Source organism: Gobio gobio (assembly GCF_949357685.1).
Source record: "Gobio gobio genome assembly, chromosome: 23".
Taxonomy (NCBI): domain Eukaryota; kingdom Metazoa; phylum Chordata; class Actinopteri; order Cypriniformes; family Gobionidae; genus Gobio; species Gobio gobio.
Window position 1 is genome coordinate 30199823 of NC_137119.1, and position 16218 is coordinate 30216040.

A 16218-nucleotide genomic window follows, 5' to 3' on the forward strand; every position below is an offset into this window, starting at 1 on the left:
ATGGATTTAGGGTGAATTTTCACTTCATGCTAATTTTAAGCTTAATTTAACATTGTTATATCAGACATGAGAAAATAAAAAGTGCAAACACAACATAGATGCCGTGCATTTACAGTGTAAACTGAGTACTTATTCACTGAACATAATGAGAACTCTCTTTATTTGCTTGTGTAAATGGGCGGTCACACTACACTTTTTGTTTCATTCACTTACATTCATACGCATGCCAATGTAGGAGACGCACAAATTTCACTGTGTTCAAAGCTTGGTCCTGCAAATTCATGCTATGTGAAGACGTGTGACCAACAGAAGATTGTGTTGCAGAAAAGTAGAGTAGATGGTATATTTTTACATTTTGGATTTATTATTAGTTATATGTTAATATCTCGACCACTGCAGTGCCTGACAAAATTTTGCCTGGTCAAAGTCTTGCGTGACCGCCTCATGAGTCTTGCCAGAATCAGAAATCAAAATTGTACTCGCTCTCAACTCTTGACCCTCATACTTTTCCCATTAATCATTGTTCAGCAAAATGACGCAAGCAAAATCCAGTCATTCTGATCCGAAATCCGAAAGATCTGGAGTTTTGCTTGAGGGTGAAAAAGTTTCCCAGTCAGATTTAGTCCATTTTCAAGTTGGTCATGTGAATTCGCAACAGAAAGCTGCTCGTCTTGAAAGCGATTCTGTTTGAGCTGTGCTTTAAACATTGACAAAAGCCAATGGATTTTTGTGCCTGTGAAATTTTTTGCCAATATGACCGCATCTCAAGTCTTGCCAGTTTCAGAAAATTGACAATTGCTCTACATCCCACCTCCCGGCCCTTGTCCGTCGTTAGCAATTCCCGGTTTGAGTCCAGCAGGTTTTAAGGGCCAGTGATTTTCCTGTTTTTGGGAAAGGGGAACTGAAGTACCCATCAAGCAGAGCAACCAAAAAGGGAACTCGGCATTCAGAGCACTCAGAGTAGCCTAGAGCGCCCAGGATCCAGAGCAGCCCGGCTCTGTCCACCCAGTCAGAGGATGTATGTCACAGAGAAATGATCTCAAACAGAGCAAACAAAAGACAGAAGCTGCAAATTCAACACAATACGTGCACATGTTTGGCACGGAAACATCTTGATAGTATATCATTATCATATAATGGCGAGGACAAGAAGTGAAGCTGTCTGCATTGCTATTTTTATAGGCCTCATACAGCATTTCAGTCGGATGAATAGCAGACAGAGTCAATGTGTATCAGTGTAAAATATCCAGCTATAATTTCACTCGGACGCAAAAAAAAAAGGTTGACGAAACAACTGCTCACGGTATACAGTGCGAAATTATTAGCATAAACACTGTCGTGCAGTAACATTGGCCATAAAAATGAAGGCTTAATGGTGACCTATACATTGAATACACTGTTTTAGTATTGTTTTTACACAATCATGCCGCATAACCAGGAACTCAAAACGAATTGTGTATTAATAAAAAGCCATTTTTCTAGCGTTATTTCATCAGATGCTCGAGGACAAACATACAGTGCAGCAGATTTGTCTTTTAAAACATATTTGTTTGTATTATTCCTAACAAAGCATACATAAATACATCCAAGCATACAATTTTTCTAATACTACGAAATCCATTCGTCCATCCCTGTTCAGTGCGGGTTTTTTTCTCGGTCAGGTGCATGAATAAGAGCTCCCATATTTCCCCTCCATCATTAATGGCGAGATGCTGAACATATTTCACCCATTGTAAGTCAAAACATCTCACTGCACTGGATTTCTCCACTCACCCGCAGAGCAGACAGGTCGATCTCATCCAGACTCCTCGCGGGAGAGTCACTCGCCATGATTATGTGTTATATTCAACAATATAATGCCCGAAATATCATGAATACAGACGCCGAACTGATCCGTGTAATACACCAAACAGGCTGGATTGACTTCAATCGGACCAGATGAAGCTCCCGGATGGTGCGAAGTCGCCGTTCTTCGCGATTCCGGGTGTATAAAACCGAATTAGCCACTATTTGGGCACATATGAAGGAGACATCTCGCGCTGGTACCGATGATCTGCTGCTGCACGAGTCCAAAGCACCAGCGCGCACGAGTGGACGTGAATCAGGGCTCGGCAAGGCGGTGAAGGCGTGTCAATCACTGGGGTTTCTAGGGCGTGGTCAGGGCGAGAGGCGGGGCCAAACGCACAGTAGTTTAGCTTGAAAATAAGGACTACAACTACAAGGTATGAGAGTTACCATGCTTGACAAATTGGATATTTTAAACAAGCAAAATCGCGTTGACTTATGTTATAGAACAAAACGTGAAAATGTCATGTAATTGTAACCATAGCACCGCCACTTCTCCTCAGAAAATGTATTATTGTTGTTGTTGTGATTGCATGCATGTGTTGAACAGCTTATGGTGTGTAAGACCAGTCAGAAACAGGAAGCCATCTTTCAGACAGACAGTGAGCCACAAACAGCACACTTCCTCTCACCTTCCGTTTATGTAAGCGGCGCGATTTATAAAACACCTCCTCCCCCCACACCACCTTCCTCTCGCATTTGTCTTGGCAGGAAACATCCTCTCTGACACACTCAGTCTGTCATAACTGCAGACCCATTGAATGTTATGAGCTTTATCTATCTATCTATCTATCTATCTATCTATCTATCTATCTATCTATCTATCTATCTATCTATCTATCTATCTGTCTATCTGTCTATCTGTCTGTCTGTCTGTCTGTCTGTCTGTCTGTCTGTCTATTTATGTATGACAAATCAATGACATAGTACTACAGTGAATAGTCCGCCATCTAGCGGTCGAAGTCTGAAATTATTTGGTTATATATGCAACTGAATGGGGATATTCTAAAGGCATTTTTGTGTTGGATGGGGGACTTAAATTATAAGCTAAATTATACTGCTTCTTGCAGACAATGACAAAAAGGAATGAATATAGACAGGAATATAGTCTTGAAACCATTCTGTGTCTTTTTCAAGCTTTTCCCACAGCATCTTTGTTTGTAAAAATCCATGTTTCCCCAGTGCGAATCCCTCTCAAGCATTCAGCCAGTGTGAAGCCTCCCTTGCGTAATAGCTTTCATCTTATCAGCACAGACTCCGCTGTGCTACATTTCTTTCATTCCCCTTCGCCTTTTGCCACAGAGCAGCTTTTGTTCCTCAGTGACTTTTGCTTGTAAAAACAGGCCATTTCTGTGTATTTGGAAACCTGATTGGGTTCTTGCGCATCCAAGTGCTATCTGTTGCAACAGCACTACTAGCATTAGCATTGCCTGTGAGAAAATGTTTTGTGCTGACAATGCAGTCAACCCCATTGCAGTGGTTTGTCCAATAGCCGGCCTTTATGATAAGATCCTTTGTATTTCTGTGGCTTAGCCTGATCACATTTCATGCCTTCAAACCAGATTTGCTCCCATTCATCATTGTCAGTATTGTTTAGAATTTGTCTGAAGATTTGAGGAAAAGGGTGGCCATCTTTCTTCCCCTGTCTAATTGACAATGAATTAACTAATAGTGTTAGCAGAACAAATCGGTCACACTAGTAAACATATCATTAAAGACTTCACTTGACACGCGTATGTTTTGGGATATTTATTAGGAGTGAAACCCGTGGTTATGCAACATTTCCCCTGTGGATTCCTGTGAAGAATGAAGTAGGTTCATCAGACCTAAATAGGTTCTTGAAAGAGCCTCATGTTGAATGTAATAAACAAAATGAAAAATAGGAAAATACGTTAAGGAAAAGGAAGTTACGTTTTAAGGGTTTCATTTTTAAAGATAAAAATGTTCATGTTGATGTGTTTACATCTTCTTTCCGTCCACACCCTTTCTTAGGAAACTTTACATGACCCCATGCTTGTGTGAAACATTGTACACACTGTCTTCCTGAGATATACATAAGGACGCACACGTATATATAAACACACGGTCACATTTTTAACACGATAAAAAGAGATCTCTTTTTTAATTGTAACAAGAAAGCTTACTCACAGGCACACATATCAGGGTTTTAGAAACACAATGTTCAGGCATGCTTGAGCTTGAGCACAGGACAACATGCCTTTGTAGTAATCCTTGCCTTTATCTTTCTTTCTCAGACAGAAATTACACTTTGTGTTTGGGCTTGTTCTCTACAATAACAGAGACCTGCTTAAGGCAACCTTTAGGCCAGTTACCACTGTTACAATAATAGAATATTTACATGCCGAAATATCAATTTGACAGTGAAATGTAATATTTGTGTGTGGGATCAAGAGGCACCCAAACTCACTCATCAGGTTTTATAGCTTTATAATTGCACTGATGTGTTTCTCCCATGGGACAACCCATAAAGTGATCTGTGTGTGCACTGTGTGAGAGGTAGGTCAAAGGTCAGGAGATTGTATCAGGGACTGTTGCTCAGCTGGAGCTCATAGACCGCAGTCTGCAGGGAACGTGACAGCTGTACATATCCCAAAGAAAGAAATGTACACACCACACACACCCACACATACCACTGAGACAGTAATACAGTGTTCACACATTCAGTCATCAGACACACACACACACACGTTGTGTTTTCATGTTTTATGGTGACTATCCATAGACATAAGGATTTTTATACTGTACAAACTGTATATTCTAACCCCTAACCCTAAACTTTCTGTATTTTTACATTTTCAAAAAACATAATTTAGGCAGATTTTTAAGCCGTTTTCCTCATGGGGACCAAAAAACACGGACAATTTTATGGGGACATTTTGTCCTCATAACGTAGGTTAACCTGGACACATACGTAGTAAATGTAGTAAATCCCAAAACTCTGACGAACGGTAGCTAGATAACTAGACAGATCAGATCCACCTCAGAAGTGTGAAAATCATTGTTTAATCTATATAACGTCAAGTCACATATTTCATAAACATTCCAACACATCATTTGTGTTTTTGATAAATATTTTGTGCAAAAATGCAATTAATGGGGAAAATGGTAAAAAGACAATGAGGAAAAGATAGAAAGAGAATAGAAATCAGTTCCTGAACTACTATAAAAGTGCAGATACACAGTCAACAGTGCAGACATTTAAGTGCTTGGCTAACAACTGTTAGAGGTTACTTGCTGCAAATTTATAACGCGAACACACATGCTGCGAGCTTCACAGGGACGTACATTGTAGTTGACTCAGTACTTCTAAATGGAATGTATGATGATCGACTCGTTTCATTAAGAACGAATAATAACTTCTAGCTTCAGGCATAGCATGTTTTTACAGTATACTGTACTATATAGACAAATAATTGGAATAAAACTGAATACTACTAGTCTGTATTCTTATGAAACCAACTCAATTTGGGCATAATAGACTTTGGTGAATTTCAGTTCATACCTAGCATCAAGTACACAGTAAACTAATAAGGCCACCAAAACATGGCAATTCGTAGCATAGGAAAATAACAATTAATGGACCATGTCCACTATCACAGACCCATACATCTTGAGATAAAGTACACAAGGAATGTTTGCACTTCATATAGAGAAATTACACAGACATAGTTGGCACTTAAATGCAGAGAATAATACATATTCAGTGTGTGTTACACAGCACAAAATCATTCACTGAACAAGAATCAATATACTAGTATCCTTCTCCTGCAGCAAGGACACCAAAAACTTCACAAAAACATCCATTTCATCATCTTGTATTGGACTTGTGAGGATAGTTCATAAAAAATAATATTAGTTGCATAGTGTTAGAATACACAAACAATCAAGTTTCGAACAGGAAAGAAACAAACCAGTCTGACGTTGTCAGAAAGCCCTCCTAGGAACTAATGTTATCGTTTCCGCACGTTCCGTTAGTAGTGACACACCGGTAGAAGATGAAGGTCAATCATTGTTTATGCTGCGGGGTATGCACTGTTTAATGCGTGAATGCAATACATGTAAGTACATATATCCAGTTATATCTTTACTGTAAGTGTCAGGCATGTAATGGGTAATCTACGATGTTTATATTGGTTGAGTTTTCCGTTCATTTCCGCCGTAATCTGCCATACTAATCTGCTGAGTCATCACGAGTCATCAACGCGCTAGTGTTCCGTTCCGATACAGCGCGAGTGTTTGTTTACAATCGCTTACAGCTGTGTGCTACTGTATTTTCGTCAACTTTGTGGTTATTAATACTGACATTTCGGTTAAATATATATTTCTAGTATTGTTTAGTTGATTTCCTTAAGCCAAATGGTGCAATGAGACATACATGTTAGACGAATATCATTTGTAAATTATTTCTATTTATTTCTTTCTGTAGACCATACATATCACTGCTGCATACCGCAGATGTATACAAGACTGTGAATAAATACCTCATCAACAAGAATCTCTTCTCCATTCCAGATTCTCTAATCGGAATCTGATCCATATTTGGCCGCCTCAACCAGTTGAAATATAACGTTAGATGATAGTGAGGCTTCACTACAGACGTCCTTAATTCCAGACGGGGTAAACAACGGATGGCTGACTTTCCTCCAGATCTCCTTTTCGATCTCAGAAGTGTCCGTTTTATGATAAGAGAGATGAAGTCATTCCTGGTACATCTGCTAGATTTGCAGTTTATTTTAACGTTGACAGGATCTCTCACGTCCATACTTCCATGGGCACCATGGCTTCTTTTGATCCGATGGGTGGCAGAAGGTTCTGCTCGCAGAGGAACTGGAGAGGGAACTGGACCAGGAAGCCCCGGATCTTCTTCAGCTCCTCTTGAGCACGGGCAGGGTCCTCCTTCTCTAAACCAGGCTTTGAGAGGTAGCCATCCAACTCCAGAATTGCCCGGACATCGCTGGACGGCAAGCAGCGGAAAACCTGGAGGAGATGGAGAAGTTTCAGTCAGGACATTTAGATAGATGGATAGAGACAGACAGACAGACAGACAGACAGACAAATGGTTATGCAGAAGAAGACATTTTGGGTGAAAAGGTTAAGCTGACCTTCTGGTAGATGGTTGCATTCCGGGCAGCTGTGGTCATCCACACCTCCTTATAAAACTGGTCACTAATAGGGTCCGACACGTCAATGCTTGAGTCGGTGTTGGCACCTAGAATCGCCCTATTGATTTCAAAGGAAGTAGAAGACATGTTTGAACCTTATTTGCACGTGTCTAAAAATGCCAAATGCAGTAAACAGACTTGAACGAGTGCTGAACCTGAAACACTCCAGCCGAAGACTCAATCCGAAGCGTCCGGCCTGATACTCCTCACCGTCCATGACTGACTTCACGGTCTGGATATCCTCGTAAATGACGGCCACCTCACTGTCTCTCTTACCCAGCATGCTCCGGTCATTGATATTGGCAGAGCCTGATGGATGCAATATACATCTTTGATTATGATAAAAAGTAGGGAAACTGCATACATTTTTTTAATGATTGACATTTAGAATGCAGTACTACTTCTTAACAGGAGGAGGAGCCATTTTTCTCTCTATTTTTTAACGTTTCATGATTGCTGCATCATTCCTAAAAGCACATGTGCATAGATGATGCAGTCATTATGTGTTGTTCCTGTCTGCAAATGTTCTATTTTTACTCACCAATGATGACGGTGTTGTCGTCGGCAATAAGCATCTTGCTGTGCACATATATCAGTTCAGTCACCAGCTTTCCCTCCAGCTCAGCGTGGGTCCTCAGACCCCCAAATGAGATGTAATTCATCCACTGATCACCCACTGCAGAGACAGAGAGAGAGAGCAAATGTTTTTGTTGTTGTTGTTTTTTTTATAAATTCATGTTCCGTTTTCATTTGATATTTACGCAGTTTAAAAGAATAGTTCAGCCGAAAATTCTGTCGTCATTGACTGTATGACTTTTACTTCTGTGGAAGATGCAGAACATACAGTTTAAACAATCTTCTTTTGTTTCACAGAAGGTTTGGAATAAGGTTACATTTGAGCTACAAACAGAAGTAAAATAAAATAAATAAAAAACGTTCCAAGAAAACATTTCTCATTTTCATTAAAGGACCAAACTAAAATAAAAATATTAAAACTAAAATACATTTTTAAAAAAGTATTTAGACATACACCGATCTGGCATAACATTATGACCACCTTTCTAATATTATGTTGGTCCCCCTTTTGTTGCCAAAACAGCCCTGACCCATCGAGGCATGGACTCAACGAGACCCCTGAAGGTGTGCTTTGGTTTCTAGCACCAAGATGTTAGCATCCTTTAAGTCCTGTAAGTTGAGAGGAGGGGCCTCCATGGATCGGACTTGTTTGTTCAGCACATCCCACAGATGCTCGATTGGATTGAGATCTGGGGAATTTGGAAGCCAACTCAACACCTCAAACTCGTTGTTGTGCTCTTTAAACCTTTCCTGAACCATTTTTGCTTTGTGGCAAGGCATATTATCATACTGAAAGAGGCCACAGCCAGCAGGGAATACCATTTCCATGAAAGGGTGAACATGATCTGTACATTCTTCCATTGCTCTGTGGTCCAGTTCTGATGCTCATGCCCACTGTTGTCGCTTTTGGGGGTGGACAGGGGTCAGCATGGGCACCCCTCGAACACAGATGAGCCAATAGCAGTTGAGTATCAGTTGCGCTGGGACCAGAACTCGGACATCTTTAGGTGTCAGCGCCATAGAGAAACATTGGAAAATCAGAAGCTCTCATCGGTTTGATGGTGTTTATGCTACAAAAATGCAAAAATGTCATGCCTGAGGTACTGTAACACCGATTCCAGGGATCCTGAGAGGATTTTCTGTTTGTCATACTCTCGTTAAGTTACGATTAAAGTCCCGGCGAACATACAAACCGTAATGACTAACTGTTCTCACGTCATGTAACACTGTAGGTCAAAAAAACAAAGGGTCTACATTTCAGTGCCTCTCCATATTAAACTGGTTATATATAAATTAATTTAATTTTAGATATGTTTAAGCTCTACATTGTCTGCCCTACTAAGGAGGACTCCTATTTTGATGGGTATTATAGTCTCCGGGTAGTGAAAGGAAGAGCTTGCACACAGTTTATCTGAGTTGTTTTACAGATACAAAGTTTACCAGTTATTAACTGCACCCTCGAAAAGGCATAAGCTCTGTGTATATGTTGGTTTACTGTTAGTTGTATGAGTGTTTTTGTGTAATTTGCTGTGTATGTTAATTGTAATGCAACAGAGAGAGATAGTTTGTGAATGAGACGTTAATGCAGTAGCGCACTTCTTATGCTTTGTTTGGTTGTTCAGCTCTTACGATGATTTTTTTGGAGTGAAAAAGGACATAATAAACTTGATAAACCATGAGTAAAGTTTGGCCATCATTCGGACGGGATATACGCTACATTCTGTGTCCAAAAACATCTTGGGATAAGGTTTTCACACTGACAGCTGTCATTGTAAGATTTAGCAACTCTGTTTGTTTGTCCGAGTTAGAAACGGTAACTAAGGGGGGTGGGGCTTACCGATTTGGCCCTTGTCAAACTCGCTCAAATCCTTACGCTTGCCCATTTTTCCTGCTTCTAACGCATCAACTTTGAGGACAAAATGTTCACTTGCTGCCTAATATATCCCACTCACTAACAGGTGCAGTGATGAAGAGATAATCAGTGTTATTCACTTTATAATGTTATGCCTGATCGGTGTATAGGTTCGGTTTGAATTAACCAAGCGAGGTCGGAAAATCATCTCATGTTTAAAATCATATCATGTTAGAACATTTTGACAGAATGTGGTGATGTCTGAGTTGTTTGCTCTGTAATTATTCTGTCCATTTTCACCAGTTTAACACATTTGCTTTGTGCCAACTTGGACTTTTCACATGTATTTTGACACTCCTAACATTCACGCCACTTTAGGAGCTCAATAGAGGCAAAAGAAACACTTCCTTCCTCTGAAACTTTATCTGCTGGTGTTACTGTTGTACAGTCACTTTAGAAAAATAAGTGTGTTACCCACAGCTTCTTTTTAAAATACCTTTTATATATAAAACGGGTATTTTCACAACCAGTTTTATTTGAGCAGGAGGATATGCAGTTACACAGCACATAACAGCGTTTATAATCGTGCCAGACCAATTATGCACCCACAGTCAAGCTCCTGCATTTTTAGAGAGTAGCGATATGTATCTGTATCCGTGTTTGGGACACTGCGGGAACGCTCGGATACAGTGAAGCTGCAACAAAACACCAACAACGTGCTGGATAATTCAAGCACAAAGAGAAACTTCACTCCTTCCTCTCTCATGGCGGGGTAATAGGTGCAGGCCGAAAGATTGTGACACTGCAATGTGTCTCACTGCAAGTAGATGTTGCACAATAAAACACACACACAGTGCTAATTCTCCAACAAGGCCTTAGACAACAAACCACATGAGTTTGTCTTTTATTATGAATTAAGAACCACAAGAGGGTGCTGTTGTGTTTTAACACGGCGTCCCCTAGGGGTCAAGTTTTGGCTGGTTAGCAGTCCTGTTAGCCCCTGCTGGTAGATAATGTAACTACACCATGACATCTTATTCCAGTGAATGGACAGAATACATTTTTTAAAAATGACATATAAATGGCAAATATTTTTTTTAAATGGCAATTTTATTTTTTTTACTCCGGCCGAGCTTCTTTAAAGTTTTAAAAAGAGAGATGTAGCAAACTTGTTTGACAATCTATTATAGACTATTGAAATGTAGTTTTGGGATAGCAAGCTTCATAGGTAAAAGGTTAGCATAGCAGGAAATACTTGTTTTCTTGCTCTTGTCTGTTTCAGTCTGCTTGCTCCACTCCTTTGAGACTGAAACCCATCAAACAAATCAACAAAGCCATTAAAGTTTTAAAACGGCGGAGAAGGAAATCCACACAGTTCTGCACTGCATTGGTCTACCACAGGAACTTCACAGAACCCCCAGAAAGAACATCTGGTTAGGGTGCGAGTCAGATCTTCTGAAGAATTACAGACACACCCTGTACAGATTAAACATTGATGGGTATTTATATATCTTTGTACTCACTTTCTTTCTTCAGCTGTGAGATAATGGAGCAGTCTCCTCTGATCATGGTCCTGCACAAACATGAGAGTATTAAAAATGGCACAATCATTTCAAAGGCGAACAAATAAAGGAACACTCCCTGTTTATGTGATAAATGATAACTTCAGGCTGGAATAAAATCTTACCTTTTATAGGTAAGAATGTATTGGATTCAACACAAGCTAAGCTCTCTGATGGAAACATTTGAGGAACTCTTTGGTCAATTACCACAGAAAATAGTTTAGAAAATCATAGTATAACCACAAAACAAGTAGTATTAGACATCTAACATAGTATTAGACATTCTATAACACATAAGGTGTTATAGAATCATTTTCCTACCTTGTCTGTAGTTATATTCAACATTTCAACTTCACTAGCATGATGAGGTATTTTCTGTGGTATTATGCGAAAAATGCTATCGATATTCCTTTAAATTATCAGTTCATTTAACACATTGTGTGTCTGTAATTGACTAAAATACCTGTGCAAAAATATTGCAGCTTAAAGGGGACATATCAAATTTTCCTTGATTTTTGGAAATAAAAGAGTATTTTGGACTATGACAACATACTGTAAACTTTCAGAATTTGAAACTTTCTGTAGTCCAAGAAGAGGGATATGTGTGTGTGTGTGTATGTGTGGCCTGGTAAACCCTACGTTATGGGGACAAAATGTCCCCACAAAGATGGCAATATCCGAAATCCTCGTCCTTGTGGGCACATTTTTTGGTCCCCATGAGGAAAACATCTTATAAATCAGACTAAGTGATGTTTTTTGAAAATTTAAAAATGCAGAATGTCTCCTGTGATGGGTAGGTTTAGGGGCAGGGGCAGTGTAGGGGGATAGAATATACAGTTTATACAGTATAAAAACCATTACGCCTCTGGAAAGTACCCATAAAACATGAAAACCCAACATGTGTGTGTGTGTGTGTGTGTCCCTGGACCACAAAACCAGTCATAAGGGTTAATTTTTGGAAATTGAGATTTATACATCATCTGAAAGCTGAATAAATAAGCTTTCCATTAATGTATGGATCCTTTTTTAGGATAGGACAATATTTGGCCGGGATACAACTATTTGAAAATGTGGAATCTAAATATTGAGAAAATCTCCTTTAAAGTTGTCCAAATGAAGTCCTTAGCAACACATATTGCTAATAATAATACATTTCTGATATATTTACAGTAGGACATTAACAAAATATATTTTAAATACATGATCTTTACTTAATATCCTAATGATTTTTGTAATAAAAGAAAAATCGATCATTTTGACCCATACAATGTATTGTTGGCTATAGGCACAAATATACCCGTGCGACTTATGACTGGTTCTGTAGTCCAGGGTCACATATATAAAATAAAACTAGTAATATTTCGTAATATTTTTGAAAGCCTCTCATACTTGCCGAAGCTGAAACGATTTCAAATTTAAAAAATATTTAAAATAACGGTTTTCTATTTTAATATATTTTGAAGTGTAATTTATTTCTGTGTTGGTAAAGCTGAATTTTCAGCATCATTACTCCAGTCTTCAGTGTCACATGATCTTTCAGAAATCATTCTAATATGCAGTTATGGCGCTCAAAAATGAATTAATCTACTTTTTTTAGAATGCTTTGATGAATATAATTTTCTTTTGTAATTTAAAATTCTAATATATATGTATATATATGTATATATATATATATATATATATATATATAAAGGATCGTAATATTTAGTGTTACCTGTAATTGAAGTGCATGACTGCCTGAATGGCACTGCCCCCACCGGTGTTGATATCCCCCTCAAACCCAGGAAGCAGTGGTGTCACCACATACACACGGTACTTTTTACCCTCCCTATGAATCACACAGAAAGAACCCAAGAATACATGTCACCTTTAAAGTATGGGAAATCAATAACAGAGACGCCTTGCCTAAGTATGGCCTTATACAGTCTATTTATCACTGATGGCTATTCTTTTACCAATTAACAATACATTTTTGTCCTTAGACAAACACTTGTCTCTTTGTCCTATTGATTTACAAGTGTTTCATTAAATAAATAGTGTATCATTATGTGTTATAGGTGTGTGGACATACAAAAGATAATAATAGGTGGTGGACTGGGTAAAAGACAAGTTATTGACCGCAGCTCACCGATACGCTTTTATGATCCTCTTGGCGATGGCGTCTCCAATTTTATTGTGAACGATTTTGTTGTCGGTGCAGCTTATGAAGAACTGGTTCTGAAAGAGGAAACGCACAACATTAGCCCAATAAAAGTCTGCTTTAGGACATCCTGTATTATTCTGTATACCTAGAAAAGCCACAGTCTCTGTGGTTAGCAAACTAATACATTGATACTATTAGATGGGGATAATATAAACAAACTGAAAATAAGTCCTTTGTGTCACACACCTCTATGTAGATATAGTGTTTGCTGTGTTCAATTGCGTTGACGTAAGCCGTATGAATCGACTCCTCATGGTATTTTATACCTGCTGACCAGTCTGAGGCGGATCGTAACACCTGAGTAACGAGAGAATTAGTCAAATGAAAGCTTTATGTGGTATTTGTCTGTAGGAGGTCTGATGGGAATATTGACATTTATATCAATTTACCTGGACATTAGTCTGGGAGCAGCCAGGGACCTGATACTTGATCTCATTTGCAGTAGTGTGAGATTTAGGAAGGAGGTACGGGTATGACAAGGATCTGTATTTGGGTTTCATGATCTGAAACAAGATGGCAATGCAAATACAAACATATTCAAAGCCATGTTTTATAATTAGCCAACAGCACATGGGTTGACATGAAGTACTTTTGGGAAGTTGAAATATCTTGTGGTGTGGCATTAAAAAGAATTGGTTTCAATTGTTTTACAAGTATTATGCATGTAGATTTAACCTAAAATAAAAATTTGGCCAGTTAAAAAAATATACACTTTCCTTTGGCATTTACAGAGGGGCAAAAAAGTATTTAGTCAGCCACCAATTGTGCAAGTTCTCCCACTTAAAAAGATGAGAGAGGCGTGTTATTTTCATCATAGGTACACTTCAACTATGAGAGACAGATTGGGGGAAAAAAATCCAGAAAATCACATTGTCTGATTTTTAAAGAATTTATTTGCAAATTATGGTGGAAAATAAGTATTTGGTCAATAACAAAAGTTCATCTCAATACTTTGTTACATAGCCTTTGTTGGAAATGACAGAGGTCAAACATTTTCTGTAAGTCTCCACAAGGTTTTTACACACTGTTGCTGGTAGTTTGGCCCATTCCTCCATGCATATCTCCTCTAGAGCAGTGATGTTTTGGGGCTGTCGCTGGGCGACACAGATTTTCAACTCCCTCCAAAGATTTTCTATGGGGTTGAGATCTAGAGACTGGCTAGGCCACTCCAGGACCTTGAAATGCTTCTTACGAAGCCGGGCGGTGTGTTTGGGATCATTGTCATGCTGAAAGACCCAGCCACATTTCATCTTCAATGCCCTTGCTGATGGAAGGAGGTTTTTACTCAAAATCTCACGATACATGGCCCCATTCATTCTTTCCTTTACACGGATCAGTCGTCCTGGTCCCTTTGCAGTCCCAAAACAGCCCCAAAGCATGATGTTTCCACCCACATGCTTCACAATAGCTATGGTGTTCTTTGGATGCAACTCAGCATTCTTTCTCCTCCAAACACGACAAGTTGAGTTTTTACCCAAAAGTTCTATTTTGGTTTCATCTGACCATATGACATTCTCCCAATCCTCTTCTGGATCATCCAAATGCTCTCTAGCAAACTTCAGAAGGGCCCGGACATGTACTGGCTTAAGCAGGGGGACACATCTGGCACTGCAGGATTTGAGTCCCTGGCGGCGTATTGTGTTACTGATGGTAGCCTTTGTTACTTTGGTCCCAGCTCTCTGCAGGTCATTCACTAGGTCCCCCCGTGTGGTTCTGGGATTTTTGCTCACCGTTCTTGTGATCTTTTTGACCCCACGGGGTGAGATCTTGGGTGGAGCCCCAGATCGAGGGAGATTATCAGTGGTCTTGTATGCCTTCCATTTTCTAACAATTGCTCCCACAGTTGATTTCTTCACACCAAGCTGCTAACCTATTGCAGATTCAGTCTTCCCAGCCTGGTGCAGATCTACAATTTTGTTTCTGGTGTCCTTTGACAGCTCTTTGGTCTTGGCCATAGTGGAGTTTGGAGTCTGACTGTTTGAGGTTGTGGACAGGTGTTTTTTATACTGATAACGAGTTCAAACAGGTGCCATTAATACAGGTTACGAGTGGAGGACAGAGGAGCCTCTTAAAGAAGAAGTTACAGGTCTGTGCGAGCCAGAAATCTTGCTTTTTTGTAGGTGACCAAATACTTATTTTCCACCATAATTTGCAAATCAATTCTTTAAAAATCAGACAATGTGATTTTCTGGATTTTTTTCTCATTCTGTCTCTCATAGTTGAAGTGTACCTATGATGAAAATGACAGGCCTCTCTCATCTTTTTAAGTGGGAGAACTTGCACAATTGGTGGCTGACTAAATACTTTTTTGCCCCACTGTATATACATTTTATCTAGATGTTCAAAAAAAACAAAAAAACAAGTCAATGGACATATTCTGTATCAACTACCCACATAAAAACAGAACATTTTGGGAGAAGGCATAAAGACATATGGTATTAAGACATGCCAAAATTGATTTCCTCACCTTTGTGAAATTCCAGCGCTGAATGAAATGGCGTGCAACATCTCTGGCTGCTTTCCCATGAACCACTGAGGCAATGTCATGCCAAGGCATTCTGGGAGTTATGTGCCTGTCAATAAAATCTGCAAAAAAGACCATATTGCAGGAATCATTTAATTTAAATCATTAGAATACAAATATACACATAAATAAATGTTATAACAATTTTAAATTTAATTTAGAACTTTACCATTTAAAATTATTTTATTTGTATTTTTTTATGACTACTTATAATTTTATATAAATTAATTGATGTATTATATTGTATTTATATGCATTTTATTTATAGGAATAAAACATGAATATAAAAACATTAAACGCTGTAATTATTTATTTGTTTAAATGCAATGATTCACCATCAAAAGGTTTATCCAACTGGATCCAGTCCTTATGCACAAAGTTGCAGTAATCTTTGCCGTGCCAGAACCGGGTGTTCCCCATCAGGCCAATAACATCCGCTTGCAGATCCTGTGCTGCTTCAGTCTCTGATAAGA

The 16218-nt window shown here is 39.0% G+C and overlaps 2 protein-coding genes across 6 annotated transcripts in view; both read right to left on the bottom strand.

Annotated features, from left to right (window-relative positions):
- Positions 1 to 2132, bottom strand: part of tnikb (TRAF2 and NCK interacting kinase b) — an 80213-nt gene extending 78081 nt beyond the window's left edge. For both annotated transcript variants that reach the window (XM_079806644.1, XM_079806645.1), the window contains exon 1: positions 1774 to 2132. In XM_079806644.1, the coding sequence (XP_079662770.1) occupies positions 1774 to 1830 (57 nt within the window). In that variant the 5' untranslated portion in view covers positions 1831 to 2132. The remainder of the gene's footprint in view (positions 1 to 1773) is intronic.
- Positions 2133 to 4556: 2424 nt separating this feature from the next.
- pld1b (phospholipase D1b) overlaps positions 4557 to 16218 on the bottom strand; it is a 44296-nt gene continuing 32634 nt past the window's right edge. For 2 of the 4 annotated variants that reach the window (XM_079806190.1, XM_079806191.1), the window contains exons 16-27: positions 16081 to 16209; positions 15689 to 15807; positions 13611 to 13724; positions 13408 to 13518; positions 13147 to 13235; positions 12733 to 12846; positions 10980 to 11029; positions 10712 to 10762; positions 7570 to 7704; positions 7184 to 7337; positions 6969 to 7086; positions 4557 to 6843 (exon numbers count right to left, since the gene is read on the bottom strand). In XM_079806190.1, coding sequence (XP_079662316.1) covers positions 6619 to 6843; positions 6969 to 7086; positions 7184 to 7337; positions 7570 to 7704; positions 10712 to 10762; positions 10980 to 11029; positions 12733 to 12846; positions 13147 to 13235; positions 13408 to 13518; positions 13611 to 13724; positions 15689 to 15807; positions 16081 to 16209 — 1409 coding nt within the window. In that variant the 3' untranslated portion in view covers positions 4557 to 6618. The remainder of the gene's footprint in view (positions 6844 to 6968; positions 7087 to 7183; positions 7338 to 7569; positions 7705 to 10711; positions 10763 to 10979; positions 11030 to 12732; positions 12847 to 13146; positions 13236 to 13407; positions 13519 to 13610; positions 13725 to 15688; positions 15808 to 16080; positions 16210 to 16218) is intronic. The other 2 variants (XM_079806192.1, XM_079806193.1) reach the window with 1 other exon arrangement.